Genomic DNA, 20,763 nt, shown 5'->3' on the forward strand with positions numbered 1-20,763 from the left:
GTGCTTTCTTTAAAAGAAAGGCAAAGCAAAACACAAAAACTAACCAGCCAAAAATCAAAGCAGTAACTTGTTTTTTCTGTCTCAACTAGGCTAGCATTCCCTTTGCTGTTATTGGATCCAATCAACTTATTGAGGTGAAGGGGAAAAAAATCAGAGGCCGCCTGTATCCCTGGGGAGTTGTTGAGGTTGAAAATCCAGAGCACAATGATTTCCTCAAGCTGCGCACAATGCTGGTGTGAGTAATGCTACAATGATCCCATCTCCTGTGGTGACGCCACTGCCACAGTGACTGAAAACCTAGAGCAACGTTCATTCCTTAATTTAAAACTAGCCCTGATGCCAGTGTAGAGCTACATTTTAGTCTCCTGCAGCTTGTTTTCCTGCTGTACCCTCCAATCTTTCAATTCAGACAATATTTTCTGTATTTTATGTTGCCAGATATATGTGATGGTTTTATACCTTATATCAACTGATCTGATGGCTGTACATACCAACTGAAGTTTATTATAGTGCAGTTGGTGGGGCAGAAAGGCTTTTAAAATACTCTTCAAAGTGATGAATATTCCAAAAGCAAAGTGCAAGTTTCTTGGCAGTAGGGGAGATCCTTTGTTAAATATGATACCCCACCCCGTTATGATTTTAGCCGATACGGATATTCTGCCTGCGTAAATGGTTTTAAGTGATTTTGTTTTTTTTAAACTATGTTTGGCTATTGTTGGAAATGAGTTCTGTTGTGTCATTCCAAACTGGGTCTGCACTGGGCAGGGATTGCCCTCTGCTGGGCACTGGGAGCAAACGGGTTTTCTTTTTTTTTCTTGGCAATTGGAAATTGTTAAGCAATGGCAGCTGTTGTGCGAGCCAAGCAGCTCCACCTAGTTCCCAGTTACAAAGTATATTTGACAGCACTTAAGAGTAATAAAATACTTTTGGAATTAAAGTATTTTTCTGAATTCCTGTCTTTGAAAGTTCTTAACACTGCAAAAACTGGTATAAACAACTCATCTGAAATAATTAATGACCAAGAGGAAGGCAGCATATTTTGGGTCTTTGATATTGGTGGGGCACTTAGGAATGAATTAAATATCAATGAACTTGAAAGCAGAATTCTGGCTGGCTTGGTCTGTAAGGATTTACTTTTCTGGTAAATACATCCATTAGACAAAGCAGAAACAGAAGACAAAAGGGTGTTTTCCTTTGCTTTCTGAGTGTTCAGTAGCCCTTTGCTTGTTCTAGGACGCACATGCAGGACCTGCAGGAGGTGACCCAAGACTTGCACTACGAGAACTTCCGTTCCGAGAGGCTAAAACGCACTGGCAAGTGAGTGTGTGCTGCCCCGGGCTCTGCTGCTCCTCACTGCCCACTGACAGGGCACTTGCTCCTCCTCCTAACTAATCCCACCTGTAAACAATCACTTCTGATGAGATTTCAATCTGTGGAATTCTGGAATTTGTATGAAATGCTCTTCTTGAAGAGGAATAATATATAGTGAAGTGCTGTGCTTGTAAACAGCTTAAATCCCCTTTTCTCTATGCTTTTAATTGGAATGTGCAGGAAGAAGGTGCCTGCAAGCAAGATAGGTTTTATGTAATGATGTCTGCTTGAAGAAAATTAATGCTAGTGGGCAAATTTAAATAGGCCCCAGTCGATCTGCTTAGGGAGGTATTGCTTCTCATGCTCCTTCGTATGTAGCTAAAGAGAGAAGTTTAGACCAAACAATCTTTTCTGATAATTTGTGTGTTATGGAGTTTATTATATCTTTTTTAATTCTTGGCAGGGTTGTCCTTGGCAACTTAATGCAAAAAATCCACAACTACCTTTGCTGCATCTTTTTGGGTAGTAGCTTACTCTTGTCCACATTCCACTTGTTCTTCAAGTATTCAGCAAAGCATTTTGATGCTAAAGAAGAAATTAAATAGCCTACACAGCTTCTTAGTGGTTGATTTTTGTGGATAGATAGTGAAGGAAATATCTTCATTAAAGTAAATTGCAAAAAAAAAAAAAATCCATATAGCAGTAAAGAAATAAAATCTTAAGAAATGGAGAGGGAGTAGCAGGAGTCTGTGAGGTTAAGATGACCTTTTACAGAAGGGCAGCATGATTTTTAAAATGTCCTAATTTGCCCTGTACGGAAGAATGTAGACTTTGATGATGTTATATTAATTGAAATATGAGTCTTGAATCTGTTCTTGGAGACTTTTGCTTCTGTATTTTATGCTGTCAATGCATTCTTTTCTTCAATAGGCCTGTTGAAGAGGAAGTGGTAGACAAGGATAGAATCCTCCAGCAGAAAGAGGCTGAGGTAAGAGGAGCTTTCTAAAACTTGTTATTTAATATAACATGCTAAGTTCCAATTTCAGTTTTCTGCATCAGCTACTGCCTGTGGCAGGTAGGATTGGAGCTGTGCAAAATGACAGGCATAACCTGACCACACAAGTGGCCCTTGGATGGGAGGTGGTGTGCACTCTTGGTTGTAGGCAGAATGTTTATCATTTCCTGTTTGGTGCTGATTTTCCATAAGGATATTTGCTATTTTAAGTATTGAAATCAATTTATGTTTGTCAGCTGCACATGCTGGGTGCTGTGGTGGGATAGACTGACAGTCTCATGTCATTTCAGGTGTGCAGGTGCTTACTGCAACCAGAAAATTTATTCTTATGTCTTGTGGCTATGGAGTAGAAATGGGCTCTTGAGTCTTTAAAATCCCATAATCTAATTAATACATGTGTTTTTTCATCTTAACCTTGACTTACATCTTAGTATTTTTATCTGCCCATTTATGAAATTGTCTGTTTTCAAACTGATTTCTCACTCTGTTTCCAAGTTATTGCTAGGTCTTTTAACTTAGTATTTTTATGCTGAAATTGTAGAGACTCAGAAATTCTTAGCATGGTATTAAATTCTAGCAGTATGCTGCCAGTGCTTGTACTATTTGCAGTGTGAAAACTGAAGACTTACTTCCAATTGTAAGATAATGGGTTTTTTTCTCTTTATCCTTCTTTTATCCAATTCAGCTTGGATCCACATCCATAACTGCAGGAAAGATCACTGCACATGTGCAGTGATTTGGAATAAAAAATAAAAAACTACAGTTTTGTGTGTTTCTGAGGTGGAAAATTGATTCCCATATATGGAAATTTTTAAAATTTACTTTGGTCTGTGCATTTCCTTTTTCCCTTATAGCATCCATATTTAAAAATATCTGACCCTGGTTAGCTATTGGCTAACCCTGGCATGTTGCTATAAATAGGAAAAAAATTTCCTATAAGGAAATACAGAAGCAGCTGATTATCACCATAATTAGTAGTTAATAATATGAATTGCTGGAAATTGAGTGAGCTGCATATTTATCACTGTATAACTGCATTTCAGCAGCATAAGCACACTTGATGACTGTGCACATCCAAGAGTGGAACTTCTGCAAGTGTTCTGTACACAAATTAACTGCCTCCCATTTCTTGGGGCATGTGCAAAGCACAGGAGCCCATCAGCTGATAGCCAGCAGCACTGAATGCTTTGAAAAAGTCAAGAGCATTTTTTGAAAATAATGTTTGTTTTTCTATTTTTCCTTAATGATTCCAAGCAAACGAGTAGACTTAAAGAATTTGAGTCATAGTTCAAATAACAGGAGAAACAACTATGTAAATTGTACGTGCCTAGTAGTTAAGTTGAATTTTGGGTATCCTTGTAGAACTATTTGTTTTAAGACTTATGTCTGAAAAAAGTCTCTTATAAATATTTCCCCTGGAAACTGTTGATATGACAGGCATTATATATATGTGTATATATATATATGTATTCTATTTATGCATTGACACAGAGGGTCAAAATAGACCAGTATATAAATACGTAATGAGTCTTTTATATAACATGGCTTAAAGGGATGAAATTTTGAATTTCTCAGGGGACAGTCTTTGAAAGTTTCCTCTAGGGCTAATCATCTCTGAATAACTGCTGCTGAAGTTGCAGGGGATTAGGTTAGAACTTGAAAAAACAAATACATTTTTAACTTCTGCATTCTATTGTTCCAAAGAGATCAAGAGGCTTTGCTGAATCTTCTGTGGATAAGCTGGTATGAAGTCCCTTCATCTCCAAATCATCCCTAAGGTTCAGACTGGGAAAAATCTGTGGAGGAAAGAGGCACAGAGGAAATGGGTTTGCATTCCATGGCCTTCACAGAGAAAACAAATATCCATTTCCCCTCCTGTTCTGCATTCCCATCAGTAACGGTGCTTGATGTTCTATTTCCAGTTTTGTGAGGTTTATATAACCTTGGAAGGAATGAATGCTTGAACGAATGCCAGGATCATCTTTATCAAGGCATCACTTTTGCTAAATGGTCTTTTATTATGCCAAAGGATGTGGTCCCCAGTTCAGCCAATTTGTGATTGCTAATCTGTCATTTTGGATTTATTGCTTAGTCTGGTTGTACTTTTACTCATTTGCAAGTGATGACCTGTTTTTTAGAGCTGGAAAATGAAAATAGGCATAAAGATATTCTTGTTCCTTACTGTAAATATGATGCAGAACAGATTATTTTGATGTTGTAGTGTAAGTGGACACAAACTTAAAGTTTGTAGTTTTGTGCCATGGTGTTCCTACTCTGAAGAGATCTTGTTAATAATAACCTTTGAAGGTTTTGACAGGTAGTACTTCCAGAAAAATGTTAGGGCTGTGATTACATGAAAACAGCAAAGAGTAAACTCCTCTGGGTTTCTCTAGTGAGCTACCCTGAGACTTTGGGCAAATCCTTTTCAGTGGAGTTGGTCAGCAGTGGGCTGTATATAGCAGAATGAGCACAATGTTGGACTTGTTTTCTCTCTTTTCTTCCACTTTCTGAATGTGTGTAACCCTTTGGCAGATGAGATAAAGAGCCCTGGGTCAGTGTAGGAGTCAGGAGGGGGAACAGCAGTGGGGCTGCCAGGCTGGGGAGCAGCAGTGGCCCTGTGGGGACTGGTGTGTGCAGGTACCTGCCTGCTGCTGCTGGGGATGGAGAAAGCATTGTCTTGAGAAACAAGGGGCAGACTTCTATGGGAAGAGGCAGCATGACTGCTGATGAAGACCTGCAGACCTGAGGGAAATAAAAGCAGGTCTAAAGTTTAATTTTTTAATGGGGTGTTACTGCCCAGTGCAGGGGGCAGAATGCTTCAGCCTTGCCCTGTGTACGTGTCCTATGGAAGACATTTATCTTGATGGTAGCCCCATTTCCAAACTATCAGGAATATTTTTTCCTGTCTTCAGTTAACAAAATTACTTGTGTTCTTGGTATTGGAAGTATTTTTAATCAAAAGAGCTTACAGGAACATTCACTAGAAAATCCACTGTCTGCAATTTTCTATCTTCCCTGTTCTTGCAGCATCTTCACTTATGCCTTTCTTATGTAAAGGCATGGGCAGAAATAATCAGACTTGGTAGAGAGGAAACATATCAGCAGGAAGTAAATACTGTTACTTTCTTAATATTTCTCCTCCTGTGATACCTGCATGTTGGTTGAGAAGCTGTTCATTCAAGTTGTTTAAACAGGATTAGTGTCTGTTGGTATTGAGATGAAATTCTGTAGGTACAGCAGAGCTGTGTGTCTGTGGTTTCTGTTAAGGGTGTGGAGGCTGTTAACCAGATGTATGGTTCACTTTTAACTCTGTAACCTTAGCTCTCATTTTAAATGTTTGTTTCCTTTCTGCTTTGCTGCAGTAGTTACTTGATTGTTTGAACTGAATTGTAGACCTGACATAAGTAAACTAAGGGGCATTTATACCAAGGTTATGTTTATTCTTTTGCCTTTTGTTATCTGAGAATTCACAGGAATTATTTGTCTTAACAGATTTCCAAACATTGTTTCCTAGCTTCCTTCCACTCATGATGTGCATTGGCCCTATGCTGTCATGTTGTAGCATCTGTTCTTTAGGGGATGAACACAAATATATCAATGCTGCTCTTGCAAGTGAGAGGACTCTGCTGAGCAAGATCAAAGTCACTTTCTGCCCTTGATGCTTGTAGTCCCCAGCAGCAAAGGGGATGCAGATGTTGACATGACATTGATTTCAGTCTTTGGTGTGATTCTTTTACATGCTCCTCTATTAAGAGCAGAGGTTTTTCTGTCTATTCAGTAAGTCCAGTAAGGTGAACATGAGCTGGTTTTCTTTGTAGTGTAATGTGGAGGAGCAGCTCTTGTGTCCTGTCCTCTTCTCAAAGAGGAATTGTTGAAGAGACTGGCATGGTTACTCCTTGAGCACAATAGAGCTTGATTCCCTTTTTTTAATTTGACAACAATGTGCCTTGTTTTTTTCACAGGCCTTGTGCCTGAAAGGTTTTCTACTGGATTGGTTAAAAATAGCTTCAGAAACTTGCCATTCCTTGCCTAATGGAAAAGACTGAGACTTCACCAGTAGGTCTCAAAAACACCACATGAGGATGGAAAAGGAAAATCTTTTACACTCTTAATGTTAGAGCAGAGGAGGTTTCCTGGGGCTTTTGTGCTACCTTATATTTGTGTCATATGCAGCATCTGATTTATTTTGTGCTATGGGCATATTTTTATCAGTTAAAGTTAAGAAAATGCAATTCTCAGTGCTGTATTTAAGTCTTAAAATATAATGCTGGCTATTAGCAGAATTCTGCATTTGAGCAATCACCATAATACGTGTGCAGCAGTATCTCCCCCTGTGATTACTGAATGGTTTCTATTCTGGGAATGTTTCATGGCTCAGCTTGGAGTGCTCTTGGGAAGGCTCAAGTAGGAGAGCTTACAAAAAGCTAGTTTTATTCTGATGGTAAATCTGCAACGAGGCAGTTCAAAAGACCAGGTGTCTTACATATTTACAAGTTGATCTTTGAAGCTTTTCTTTTTTCTTGTATCGTGAAATCAATGCAGCACTCATTTTGGGAACTTTCTGCTTTTTTTTTCCTCCTTCTTGCAATGTTATGCCATCTTCTTCATCAGAAGCTTTTTGTTTTGAGTACTTAGCTGAAAGATGTAGATGGGTTTATAATAATCCCCACAGACTTAGCTGAATTTCATGCTGTTCCTGTGTGAATCTCCTTTTGTCAGAGGCCATCTCTGCAGCAGCCACAGGAACCTGAATCAGCCTCTCCTGAGCCCTGGGCTGTGCAGCAAGAGGATAAGTACATAAGCCAGTGAGTTTTAGGCAAGCTCTGGCACTGCTGGCTCTGCTGCAATCTTTTTTACTCTTTAGTTGATCTTCTGTTTCTTACTCTTTCCTAAATCTGAGAGCAGGCAAGAAAAAGTGATACAGGCACTTGGAGCTGCTTTTCCTTGTTCTGTGATGTTTCTTTCAGTTTGTTGGATTTCTTTAAACAAATCAAGACAACAGCTCAACACCACGTGCATATAATCAAGCATTTGTCTCAGGTTCTTTTGCATTGAACCTGGTGGAGTACCGATCATCACAATAATTAATGTGGTTGACTGGATGAAAATAGAGTATAATTGTTTAGACAGAGTGCTTTTTTCAGTTTCCCCCCTGAAAATAAATGAAAGCACTTCTCTACATAAATTAAAAAAAGAGAGAAATTGCTGTACAAGCCTCAGATTTTTACATGATCTCTAGTTTGAGGTGGACTCATAGGTTACACGATGTGCATGGAAATAGCAGCCTGTTTCCTTCTCACTTTGTAAAATGGGGCTCTTGTAGTTCTGTATGTGGGGCTTCCCCTCCTGCATTTGGAAGGAAGTACCCAGTCATTTGTAAAGCAAATTAGAGGCTTTTGCATATATACTTTGAAAATCCATATTAGTGTTCTTTCTTCTGTCTCAGGAACATTTGTTCTGATTAATTTTTTTTTTTTTTTGAGAAAACAACCAGCAACAAAGCATTATATATAAGTGGTCTTTTATGAAATGGAAACTAATTTTTAAGTGTTATAAGAAAATGCCTTAAGAAAACATATTTTTCCAGGAAAAATAATTGTTTAGATGTTAAAAATATTGGTGCTTAATATGTTTAGTCTGGCATTCCAAATTTTATAAACATCTTTCTATTTCTCTTTTGAAATAGTTTTTAAATCTTGTTTTCATATTTGGCTGTTACTGCTGCAAAAAATTTGCAGAGTTCTCTGATAGTCACAGGATGAGTGTTGCTACATCTTATGCTTTGAGCACCTGTATCAGAACAAAGCTGCTACACTCAGGTGTAGCTCTGTGCACACCTAAAGGACATGCTTTCCTTATTATGGGTTAAATGTTCATTCACAGGTCTGCAAGCATAGCTGACTTCAAAAGATTTGGATTCCATTGCTTAATTTTCCTTAATTCTTACATCCAAGCTTTTGTGAAGGTTAGATGTACTGAACTGAAGAATAAGAGATGGAGAAAACGAAGTAATCAGTTTTGTGAATTATTGAACATTTTCAGATTGTGAAGAGGAAAATAGGATCTGTGTTCTACCACGGAAAAAGAAGTTTTAAGGTTTCTTGGATTTTTGGGCTTCCCATGAAATTGTTGTGAACACTTGGGTGTCTTTCTGTTCCAGCTGCGCCGCATGCAGGAGATGATTGCCCAGATGCAAGCCCAGATGAGGATGAAGCCTGGTGATGACTAAGGTGCTTTGCATCTGGATGCATCAGGTATTGCTTTTCTGACTTGTTTTTACCTCTTACATAAGATTTTGGCAATGATTATTGTTAATTTTGAACTTTGGCCTGGCATTTACTGTACTTAATAGGAAAAAGTGATGTCATGAGTAGACTAGAAAAGATATATGCCAGTATTATCTTCCAGATGCTTTTAAGACCTGTAAATCCTTCTCTTCAGTGCCTTACTTTTGGGATCACAGGCTTTGCTTCTGTTAGCACAAGCTGGTCAGAAAGTTAATTTGATAAGCAAACAGAAGATAGAGTGTTTTGGGGTATGTAGACTGCTGATTTTTTAACAGTTTTCTCAAAGAGCCAGACCGAATTTTGGTCAGGTGTGAATCAGACTCCCTTGATGATATGTGTGATGTATTAGGAGAGATCAGAGTGAGTGAAGAAAAAAATTCCTGTAGCACATACTTGTTATTTCTTCTGGTAGAATTTTTCTTTTAAATGCAAGAACAAAAAATGGAAGGATATGAGAAGTCTTGTTGCTTAATACTTCAGTTTAATACTCTAGTTGTGATTGCTGGTCTTGTGGAATGTAAAGCTTGAATAAAATGGATTATATTATCCCTTATGACCTTGTGTCAGCTGCCAACATTCCAAGCCTAAAATAAGGAGATTTTTTGTTGCCTTTATTTGAACCTTCAGTCTTCCTGTTTACATTAAAAAAAAAAGAAAAAAAATCATTAAGAAATAAACTTATTCACTGGATTCCTACTTAAGCAGAAGTTGATGGTTTTACTGGTATGGGCACTGTTATCTCTGAGTGAAGTACTTAGGGGAAATCAGTAATTCAGTCTCAGGTTTCTTACAGGCACAGTTTCAGCTGTTGCAGATGGAGGAGTCTTCACATCACGTCTTCCAACTTCCATACTAAGATATGTTTTCCCAGAGCTGGAAATCTAAACACTGAGGATAATTTTGTGGCTGACCACATGGTGTATGTGCAAGCAGTGTCTGACAGAAAGCTCTCATTGTCCAGCCAGGAGCTGGTCATTTTGCAGCCTGTTCAATATTGTTAAATACTATAGTCTGAACTGAAAGCTCCAAGTTTTCACTGTGACTTTGTTGTCATGTGGCCAAATTCTTACCACTTGTAGAAATGGTTATTTGGTGTAGGAAAGCTTTTTTAGTGTAAATTATTGTTACTGTTTTTTGCTAAAGAGCTCAGTTCTTCGTAGGAGTTAGAAATCATATTTAATCCTATGGCACCTTCAAACTGATACTCAGTAAGAAAAACACACCATAAATCCACCCTTGTCCACAGTTGTTGGCAGGGCAGAGGACAGCAAGAGGTACAGATATATTCAGAGTTCTTTGCTCAGTTCCAGATGCTGCCTGTGCTGTGAAATCAGTATCTGAGGGCTGATGGGATGTAGTATTCCCACTAATGGTTAGCCAGAAATGGCCCCAGATCCCCTGTGTTTCACAGCTTCTGGCTGTACTGGATATGGCCTTTATAAAAAGGAACTGGAGCATGGTTTGTCCCAGGCTGAATTTGCAGCCATGGCTACTTAAGTAAACAGAGTTCTGAGCATGCTCATGTCTGTGCAAGGGAAGTGTTCTTCTGCAGATACCTCACTCTGCTAAGCTGGACTGCAGCTTGGACCACTCTGTGTGTTAAGCAGGAGATTTAACAGTGTTCCCACGATCTTGTTGTGATTTGAACTAAATCTTGAGCTGAATTTAATTGGGCAGAAATACTTGAGTATGGGTGATTTTGAGAAGATTTGAATAACATCCTCATACATGGAGGTCCTGCTGTTACTTTGGAATTTGCTAAGCTGCTGTGGAAATCGTGACAGGTTTGACAGGTTGCTTTCAGGAAAGACTTTGGAACTTCTGGTTTTGTTACCCTTGAGAGAGTGAAAGATTGATTTTTTTAGAGTAATTTGTTGGCCAGTATGCAGTGAGAACTGCAGATGCAGTCCTGCTAAACCAGGGTGTTGCTGTATGATCCTGGCAGCATGTGGAAGGGAATCCTCATCCAGAGCTTAGCCTTTGGGAAGTTTCTCTCATGCATTTTAACTGACTTTGCCACTTAGGAGGTGTGATGAGTTCAACCTCCACCATTCCCATCAGATTTATTTGCTGTATTTTATTGAAATCACTATTTCTAGAGAAGCCAGGAAGCTTGTAATTAACACAGTGGTTAACAGAGCCAAGCTGCCAACAAATTTAAATGTAGTTGGTATTAATCTTTTTGTTCTATCACAGTTTATCTTGAACATCTCTCAGGTTCTAGTTTTACAAGAACTTTAAAGGATCACCTGTGCTACTGAAAGCACAGTCTCTCTTCCCATTGCTCTTTTGCACCCTTACTTTGTGCTGAGAAAAAATATGTGACATTATAAACAGAGAGTTTATGCAAAAAATCTTAATTTCACTCTTTTTATTTTGGGTACATACCTAATTTTTGTGTTTTCTTCAAAAGTCTCTTAAAATATTTTCCCCTACATAAAGCACAGTTTTCAGGTATTTTGGGAAAAGTGGGGTGTGGTATGGTATGAAGACCTTCATGGGTAAGAGCTGGAGAATAAACAGTAGGGTAATGAAATGTGTTAATATCAAGTATGTGAAATACCCACTTCTGATTTCAGGTGTATTTTGGAGTGGGGAGGAGTTTGCTGAATGCTTTGGGGTTTTCTAGCAGGAGCATTGCATAATGATGAAAAAGTGCTAAACTCAAATTCTTGCCAAAAAGGCTTGACAGGTCTGTGTTACCAGAAAGTGCTACACAGATGGGATGACTGGAAGATCTGGTTTGCCTGATCCCTTTTGAATAGGGCCATCTTTCAAGGTTTTATGGAAAGAGCAAAGGGAGAATTCACTTCACACAGTTTCCTTTACTTTCAAGGCTGGAGTAAGAGAATAAGGGGAGTGAAAAAGGCAAAGATTAGATGCAGGGAATACATTCAAAGAGGGCAGACAGATTTCTTGCTGTGGAGAAGTAGAATCCTGAAAGGGAATGAAGATGAATGCTGGTGGAGACTGAGTTAGAGGTAGGAAAGGATGATTTTGGCACACTGGTCATTCCTGTTTCCAGCTGCAGTTTCTGACAAAAGCCTGTGAGAACAGATTGTGGTGATTGGATCTTTTGAGTGCAGCCCTGACAGAGGTGTGTTGACCTACACTTTTGTCTCTTTCCTCTAAACATTTAATAACTTCTGTGTGCAACTAGTGCAGGTGGAGCAGGCAGTGAGAGCACAGCTAGACACCAGAACATTCTTAGAATAAGCAGTAACAATGTTTTTACCCTGACTTTTGATATACTCTCCTTGCTAATCTTTCTCGGATTTGTTTTTTCTTGTAAAACACAAGATGCTGCTGTGAAGTGTAGGAGCTTATTGGTTCTTATATTTGACAGTTCCCATGAAGGATTGAAGAGAAAGATGGCAAACCCTAAAACACATTTAGTTTTATTTGGGTGCTCAAATATTAAATACTTTTGAAATAAACCTGCAGTAACTCCAACAGAATATTTACTAGTTTCTGAACTTGTCCCTCTCAGATAAACAATTATTATGAAAAGCTGGAATGATTGTGCCAAGTGAAATGGTTATTGGCACATGTTTCTTCCCTTTCCTTCTCTGCTTCTCAAAGTGTATCTCTTTGCAATCTGTTTTCCTCTTGTTATTCTTACAAATCTGATTTGTGTCTTCACTCAGTTTCAAGATCATACTGGGACAAATCAGTAACAGAAGTCAGGCTGTGGAATGCTAATACAGCCATCTGGAAATGTAGTTATAGTTAGGAAAATATGTCCAGACAAAAAAGAAACCCAAGCATCTTGCACTTAAAATATCTGTAGGATGCTGAAAATTCTTTTAGTATAGCTTGTGATTTCCACAAGTATTTTAAAGCCTCCTGAGCACATTAACACTGTTCTGGTTCTTGATAAGAACAGTGCTAAAGACACCAAACAGCTCCTTCTTTCTCCCAATGAATTGACATCATTTAACAGAACATCACAAAGCACTGTCATAGCAACCAGCCTCCTAAAACGGTGCTGCTGAATGCTGAATTGATCTGATGAGAAATGTCATTTGAGGAACTAGAGATGATGTTGTAGTTTTTTGGCAGCTGAAATTGAGAGCCTAGAGAATGTGAAGCTTGGGCAAATTGGTAGTATTTGTAACAACTGCCTGGCACTGCCAGTGGATGTTTCTCTGGCTAGAAACAGAGAGTGCTGTTTGTGTCCAGCTCCCTCAGCTCTTCTGACTGTGGAGTTGTTCAGCAAGCCCTGCATTGATGGGCTGGCACAGGTTTTTTCACCTTTAGAGAACAGACTTCTGTTGGAAATTGTAAGGTCACGTGGGGAACCTGAAAATGTGTCAGGACCACTTTTCCCTAAAGAAACAGAGGAACATTTCTGATAATTTCGAAGCTTGGATCCTGATATGTAGATGTGACTGTGATTATCAGCCCATTGACATATTTAACTAATGAGCATTGGTAATCAGTTTAAGGGCCAATTTTGTAATTTACTGTAAACTCAGCTGATGATGTTTGCTGTGGGGAAGTCTGAGGTCTTGCTACAGAGCAGCAAAGGAAAGGGAACAAACCCGAAGCAGTGAAGTCAACAGAGGGTGACTGAAACACCACAAAACCAAAATGTTTGGGGTGTGGTGACAAAATGAGTCAAAACCTACAGCAGAGCACTGGTGTCATCCAGCACTCCTCTGCCTTTTGGAAAGATGCCATTTCTTAAAGTCCTTGCTGATGATGGGACACTCAAAGGGCAGTAGTTATCATAAAATGGGTGATATTTGAAGAAAAACAAGGTGAGTGAGAAAATGTAGCAGCTGATCAAGCAAATTTCTCCCATTTGGAGTTCAGAAGTGAACACAGAGGTGCCAAGTCACCCTATTCTGTAGTGGTGTTCTTGGAAGAGCTGAGGGGGAGACAAACCTATTTCCTTTACAAGGTGTCCAAAATCTTCACAAATACAGGATTCTGAGCTATGTGACCTCTGGATCGGGGTGCAGGTGTGTGTAGGGTGCAGAGTTTGTCCTTTCTAATGCTCTGTTTTCCACTTTTGTTCCAGTACTTGCTAGTTATGCTGCTTACTGAGAGAGTTTTGTTTTAATGGACACTGGAGAAATATCCTCTTTGTTCAGTGGTGGTATGAACTCAGATTGCAGATGGAGCATTTGTTCACTCTGTGTGTTGGTGAAATGAGCATGTGGACTGTAAAGTTGGTCTAGTAAAGCTGGAGGTCAAACTTGTCAAGAATAGTATCAACCTAATTGTGTCATAAAATATTGCCTTACAAGGAGATGAGGAAGAAAGAGCAGTGAAATGAATCCCTGTTAAAAGCACACAAACATACTTTGCCCAGTTGTGTTCTGTGAGCTTATAAAATGTAAGTATTGTGTAGCTAATGCTGCTAACACCAATGCACAGCTGTGCTTAGAACCCAGGCCTTCATGTTTATTGGAAATTCCAGTCTTTTCAGACTTGAATCTGAAACATGAGTTACAGTTTCTTCTTGAGGCATCTTCTGTAACAGATTAGAGTTGGGCAGGTAGTGGTAGAAACCAAGTTTCTCTTTCAAACTCAAAGTAGCAGTGTAGCACAACAGGTTGAGTATGAATTTGAGTATTGGATTTGCTTAGGACTTTATGGACTCTGGCTTTAAAGCCTTGCTGTTAGCTTGCTTGTTTTAATTGTTATTAGAAGTGATGAGCTCCTTAAAATGAGAAGGAATTGTGTATTGAACAGAACTCCAGAGTGAGCAGGGCAAAGAGCAAAGCACATTGCTCTTTATCCCCACTGCAGTCTGGCTGAGTGTTACAGTGCATTTTACAAGTTGGCACAATAGTGTTTTCTCCATCCAGATGAACATTTAGATTAACTTTTTCTGTCAGGAATGAGTATATTTTTGGGACTGGAGGATTTGAGGTGTTTCCCAGTTCCAAATCTGACACAACTTCTTAAGCAGGATCTAACCTTCAGGGAAAGCTGGGATTCTGCTTTCTTTGTAGCAGCCTTTTTGATTGGCAAGTAACTGTAGAAATATCCAAAACTGATAGTTATTTTTGAAATTACAGACCAGTATCCCTTTTTTTTTTCAGCCATGGGAACACTGCTTTTTTAATTTTTTTTTTTAATATCTTCTTTCCTGCTTTACCTTAGCAGTGTTGGTTACCTTAGCATGATGTTGAGCTTGCTGCCTACTGCTGGCCCTGTTTAGCTGGGTGGTTTGTTTCCCTCAGCAGCAATAATGCTCCACAGAGCAGGCCAAGGTCGATGTGTTGTGTGCAGGACTGTTGAGAGGAGCTGTAAAGCTCTTCTTGTGTTCCTGCAGGCTGAGGGGGGGGTGCGGGTGCCTAAGAAAGTATGTAGCTAAAAATAAGTTCTCATTTAGAAGCTCTTATTGGACATTTGTGATAAATATTTGGGACCAAAGTTCTCAGCTGATCTAGCTGTAGTGCAGGTGCCTGTGCTGCAGGAACTGAGCCTCCCCATTCCCTGGGTTGTGCTGCTTTGCTCAGAGGGGCTCTGACAGTGCCGAGTTTGTCCTTTCTAATGCTCTGTTTTCCACTTTTGTTCCAGCAGCATACGGTTCTCTAAGTGGATGGGTGCTCTCTTTTCTTTGCCCGAGTGGTAACGTTCAAATGCAAAAGCTGGATGCCACAGACCAAGACCTGCGTTAAAACAAACACAAAGTCTGAAGATCGTGTTGTAAAACTGCTTGTTTTATATAATCATTGTTATTCAACTTATAGTGTATCTTTTCTAATTCCTTAACACTGTCTTCATACTTACCAACGTGGTTTTATTATCCTTCCTGTACCTTTTTATTCAGAAACTGCCAAGAGTACACTGATTGGACTAGTCATTGTGGTGGGTTTAATGAATTAATCATTTATCTGCTAGGTTGTTCTGAACAGTTTCGTGGTTAATACTAAGACTTTGTGGCCTGTTTACAGTAAATGTATGTGTGTTTGCACAGTATTATAACTTTCACCTGCCATTTTAGGTTATTATGTATCGTATCGGTTTTTCAGAACTTCCTCCGTGCTTTTGTTGCTTTTGAAGTTCATCTCTGGTGATTTGCATTTGTGTGAAGTATGAGAAAATGTACGAAACGCTGATGATTCACCAGTGATTGGAAAAAGCTGACTTTTCTAAATCTCCGTGCCTTAACACACCATAAACACTCCACACACCAACAACTTGTGTGGATGCCTCTGGAGCTTTGGCTCAAGAATTGATGGCAAAAATTTGTCACAGGCATTTCTGTCAGCTGAGCGATGGCATGTCCTGATTTTTTATATATACCATAGCACTACTTTGAAGTTTTGTAATAAATTGTATGAATGTGGAAAACGTTGATTTTCTTTTTGGGGTGTTTTTTTCTTGTTTTATTTTGCCTTTTCAAGCTAATGTATGAAATGCTGTAATGTGCACAGTGCATATTCAAAGGAGTTGTGATGTTTACCTGGGGTATGAAGGTGTTTTCTAAAATTTGTAAACCTGCAAACTGCATTGATTTCATTTCAAAACAACTTTAAAAGTGTTTTACCTTTAAGTTAGGTAGCAAAGCTTCACATCTATTTTTTTCCAAAGTTCATTAAGCAGCTACTGATGTCTTTAGGTGGGTGAATATCTTGGAAAATCTGATCACACATCTTACTTTATAAGTTCATGAGTGTTGTTATTTCCTTTATGTCATTGCTGAGTTATAGCTCTCTTCTGCATGCTTTTGTAGTCTTGTTGTTTTATATGTGCACAAGTGTAAATTACTTTCCAAATATGGGATTGAGACACTTTGTCTTCTGCACCAAATTGGGGTGTCTTTCATGTAGTGATTACCCCTAATTTTGCTGTCTAGCAATGAGTGTTTAATCAGGATAGGATTCATAAATGATTGGCATTACTGAGATGCATATTTGGCTTCCTTGAACTGCATAAAATGGATGTTACATTGTTACTTTAGTGGCTGCTATAATGAAGTTGAAAGAAGAACTGGAGTGACAGATTTGCATTCACACAAATTTTCTACCATTTTTATGAAGATTTGAATTTAACCATGTCTGTCCAGAGGGCCAACGTGAGAGATTTAATGGCAAACTTTTTCTCATTATTTTTTTGCTGTTATTTGCACATTTCTTGTTTTTCTTCCAGGATTTTGCATCATGTTTTGCAACCCTCTTAATTATGTGCTGTCCGTTTGTTCTTGTGAAAGTCAGGACAGCCACACCCCTCCTGAGAAACCCAGACTTCAGCTGGAGACCTTAGTTACAAGCTAGATTAGCTGAGCAAAGGTGGCATGAAAGCTTTGCCTTTCAAAGCCAGCTAGGACAATAGGGAAGCAGACATTCAAAAGCATCTAGTCTTTAATTTTATCAAAAACAGAGGAGTTTTTCCTCTGTCTTTAAAGCAAGTCACTAAAGTCACTGTCACAAGTTCACAGCCTCAGTGAAAAGGTTTTTACTTGGTGATACTGAGTACTGATTGATTGTCTGTGCTTTCTTTGGGTTTGTGGATTCCAGATGGAGCATTTTGGCTCAAAGTTTGAGGTCTATTTTAATAAATGTCCAAGAAGGGCTTGTAGGGCTGCTGATTCCATATGTGAGTATTTTCCTTTCAAGGTAGTTTTATTTTTTTATGCTTTCTGCCACTTCTTTGATGTTGACTGATGTTAGTTTTCAGTTACATTTGAACTTGGTTTTGTTAAAATACTTAACAGCTTACTGGGGAATATGCAGTTGTTAAGCCAAGTCTTTGTACTGTGGAGCTCTCTGGACAGAGGACACTGGCTAGAGCCTGCATTCTGACTTTGCATTTCAACTCCATTAGGTGCTGGCAGTACCAGGGCCTTGCAAGACAAGTCCCTTTCTCTGAATTTCATCCTGGCCTTCTCTAGACAGACGTTCTCCAGCACTGGGACAAAGTGCCCACATGTAACTTTTTTAATGACTGTTCAGCAGGATCAAAGAGTATTTGACTGCAGTCCTTTCAGTCTTCATTAGTTTTAAAACACTGTGGCAGACTATAAAACAACTCATGAAAGGCTGATTGGCTCGTTGGTGCCTTTAATTGTGGTGCAGAGTCTCTGATGGTCTGAGCTTTCTAGCATTTAAAAACAAGGAAATTTGCTGACAATTACCTGATTCATTTTTTTCTGATGCTTTGAATCAATGGCTAAAAGTGAGCTCAGGGTGAGCTAATGTGGTTTTAAAATGTATGTGCCTCGGATTGCCAGGCCTTAGAAGTGTCTCCTTGTATTGTTGTGAGGCATGTTTTGAATGAGGTGAAAGAATTGCTAAGATGAATGCTGTGATTACAATGATTTGAACAGTTGGTATTGTGGCATCAGTGTCACATTTGTTCCCAGGCAGGGTAGTGCCCTTCAGTTATGCCATCACCCTTCCAAGTTTATCCTGTCCTGTATTCTGAAGAGTTTCAGGTCTGATAATTTGCCTGTCCTTGAAATGGAGAAGACGTGACCCCTCCCTGCAGCCATGGAAGTCAGGGGAAGGATCTGGGTGTCCTTAGTCTTCCCATCCCATTCTCCTTTCTTCTCTGTTGTTTTATGTTAGTTGTTCTCATGTCATGTGCAACTGCTGCTTTTTGTTTAAGTTCTCTCTTGCCTCGTCTTAAAGAGTTGTGCTGACAGCTTTTACCTAAAATAACTTCTCATATAACCTCTTTAAAATTTTTTAATGGAAACAGAGCACACATTCCTACTTCACACAGCATGGTTGCAGTATGATTCAGGACTTCCCACTGTATTTTGAGACGCTAAATCTGGAAACACGTTTCCTATTTATTCCATTTGTGTTTGGGTTTTGTATTTTTTTTAAATCCAGTATTCCTCCTTCTCGGTGCCGTGTTTCTGTTCCAGAGCAGGGAGCGCTGCCTTTTATAGTGTTCAGACCTCCAGGGAGGTGTAGCCTGCGCGGCTCGGGGTGGCTGCGGGGGTTATTCCTGCCCACCGGCCCGGGGCTGTGCCCGCCGGCGGCTGGCTCGGGGCGGGGCTGCAGGGCGGCATCGCTCCGCTGCTCGGGCCGGGTCCCGCTGCCCTGCCGGCTCGGCAGCCCCCGGCCCGGCTGGCAGCGGCGGGGGCGGGCCCGGGGCGGGCTCGGCTCCCGGGATTGGCGGCCCCGGGCGGCCCCGCCGCTCGGCTCCCTCAGTCCCCCGGCCGCCCTCGCTCGCACGGGCACGGCAGTCGCTGCACGGAGGCACCATGAGCACGGGCATGCGGTACAAGAGCAAGCTGGTCAACCCAGGTGAGGCGGCGGGGACGCGCGGCCGCTCCGCCCCGCGGCCCGGCGCGTCCCTCTCGCCTCACTCTCTGTCCTTTTCTCTCCCCGCCGCCGCTCCCCGCCGCGGGCATCCCGCCCTGGCCGCGCCGCCCCGCAGAGGAGAAGCAGGTAGGTGGGCTCCGCGGGCGCGGCTCTCCCGGGGATGCGGCAGCTACCTGGGCACAGCGGCGGCTTGGCCGCGTTCATCCGGGAAATAGGCGCTTTGCCTGCCGCATCCCTCCGGGTTTTGGCTTGGGTTTCTTTTTTGTCGCTGCCTTTGGGTGTGTCGAGCGGGTTCGGATGGAGAAAGGCAGCGCGGGGCCGGCAGAGGCGTTTGGGTATTGGGAGCACGTCTCGCATCCCTCTCCCTCCGCAGCACAGATGCGCAGACACAGCCCCGCTCCTGCCGCTCCTTGGTGCTGCAGCCCATCGGCACCTCGCAGGCGGCCGGGGTTTGGGTGTTAGGAAACATCTGTTTTGCTTTGCAAAGCTAATAGCTATTTGGAGACATGCCTTTGAGTCCTGGAGAGAGAGGAGGGGTGATGCAATCAGATGACATCGACAGGTTTTTTTGTTGTCTATTTGGTATTTGAAGGGATTTAGAGTGTTTGAAAAGAAGAGGAATCTTCCTCTGCAGAGCTTGAATGCTTAGGTAAGGGGTTATAAGGGTCCTGTGTGTCCCTCAGTACCCATCATCGTGATACAGGGAAGTCTGCTGTAAATGAAAGAGCCTTTCTGCCTCACAAGGGTGGGGATGGAGATGATGGTTAGCACAGCAGAGCAGGAAGAATCTCACCCATAGGAAGAATCTCACCCATTCCCAGCCTGGCTTACAGCTGCCTTTGAGTCCAGTCTTTCTCTGAGCCTCCAATTCTGTATGAAGCAAACACCTTGCCTGCTGAGACCCTAGTACTGCACAGCCTTTTTGGGCCACAAGAAAGCAAACTAGCTTTGTAGCAGCTTGGGTGTTCACCTGGCCATGGCAAGAGATGGCGTTTCCCTATATAATGCAGACTTGGCACTGTGCATTTTGTGAGCTGCTGATCACAGTGATGAGAAGAACAAAGTAAATCCAGGGGTAATAGGATAATGGGATCACCAGATGCTTTTTTCCCAAGATACTTGGAATTTTGCTAGTATTTTGTAGCTATTTGTGAATGTTGCAGTTAATTCTTGTTTTATTTCTGATGAAAGCAATTCAGAATGTGTTCTGACACTCTGGAACATCTAGTGTAAGCTGTGAAGTGGGGAGAAGCTTTGTGACATCCCCCCCAAACCATGCTGTTCTACAGTTCATGTTTTTAAATTAAGAGGGAAGCGGGTTATGCATAAGGCTCCTTTCTGTGCATTCCCTAGGGGAAGAAGGTAGAGATCAGAGGAGTCTGTTGTAGATATTATCACAGCTCCTGAAGGCTCTTGTCACACTGCATAGGCAAAAGTGGGCTGGAGTGTGTACCCCAGAGCCCGTGTGTGCAGACCAGTGCGTTCCTGCTGGCCAGAGGAGATCTTTCCTGCAGTGTGGAGGTGTGTGTGTCCTGTGCCTCACGCTGAGTGCAGAGTGGGTCTGGCATGACAGAGCACAGTTCATTATGGAGTTGGGCCAGGCCTGATACTTGTGGATGGAAAGGGGAAACCAAGCTGTGAACACAAAGCAATCTGTTAAAATTAAACTGAATACGCAAAAGCATAAATGATTTTTATTTGGCATTTTTAAGAGCACAATTTTTCTGCCTGTGCCATTTTTTTCCAATCTTCTTGCATCTGACAGCAGATAACAATTGAAAGGCTTTATTGAAGCTATAGTTCTTGTCTGAATTGATTTAAAAATATTATAAGAGCTGTTTTTTAATGAGTATTTAGGAAATGAAGTGAGCTTCTTAGAGGGCAGTACAGTAGATTGCATGTTAGTTGGGTT

At 40.8% G+C, this 20,763-nt stretch overlaps 2 protein-coding genes across 4 annotated transcripts in view; both read left to right on the forward strand.

Moving 5' to 3' along the window:
- Positions 1–15,931, forward strand: part of LOC135282455 (septin-2) — a 34,815-nt gene extending 18,884 nt beyond the window's left edge. The window contains exons 9-13 of one of the 2 annotated variants that reach the window (XM_064392255.1): positions 90–235; positions 1,234–1,317; positions 2,242–2,299; positions 8,487–8,580; positions 15,151–15,931. In XM_064392255.1, coding sequence (XP_064248325.1) covers positions 90–235; positions 1,234–1,317; positions 2,242–2,299; positions 8,487–8,555 — 357 coding nt within the window. In that variant the 3' untranslated portion in view covers positions 8,556–8,580; positions 15,151–15,931. The remainder of the gene's footprint in view (positions 1–89; positions 236–1,233; positions 1,318–2,241; positions 2,300–8,486; positions 8,581–15,150) is intronic. The other variant, XM_064392254.1, reaches the window with a different exon arrangement.
- A 2,630-nt stretch (positions 15,932–18,561) lies between these two features.
- Positions 18,562–20,763, forward strand: part of SEPTIN5 (septin 5) — a 42,434-nt gene continuing 40,232 nt past the window's right edge. The window contains exons 1-2 of one of the 2 annotated variants that reach the window (XM_064392252.1): positions 18,562–18,833; positions 18,967–18,977. The gene's annotated coding sequence lies outside the window, so the exon portion shown is untranslated. Of the gene's footprint in view, positions 18,834–18,945; positions 18,978–20,763 lie in introns of those variants that run through there. The other variant, XM_064392253.1, reaches the window with a different exon arrangement.

Source organism: Passer domesticus, chromosome 17 (assembly GCF_036417665.1).
Source record: "Passer domesticus isolate bPasDom1 chromosome 17, bPasDom1.hap1, whole genome shotgun sequence".
In the NCBI taxonomy this organism is placed as follows: domain Eukaryota; kingdom Metazoa; phylum Chordata; class Aves; order Passeriformes; family Passeridae; genus Passer; species Passer domesticus.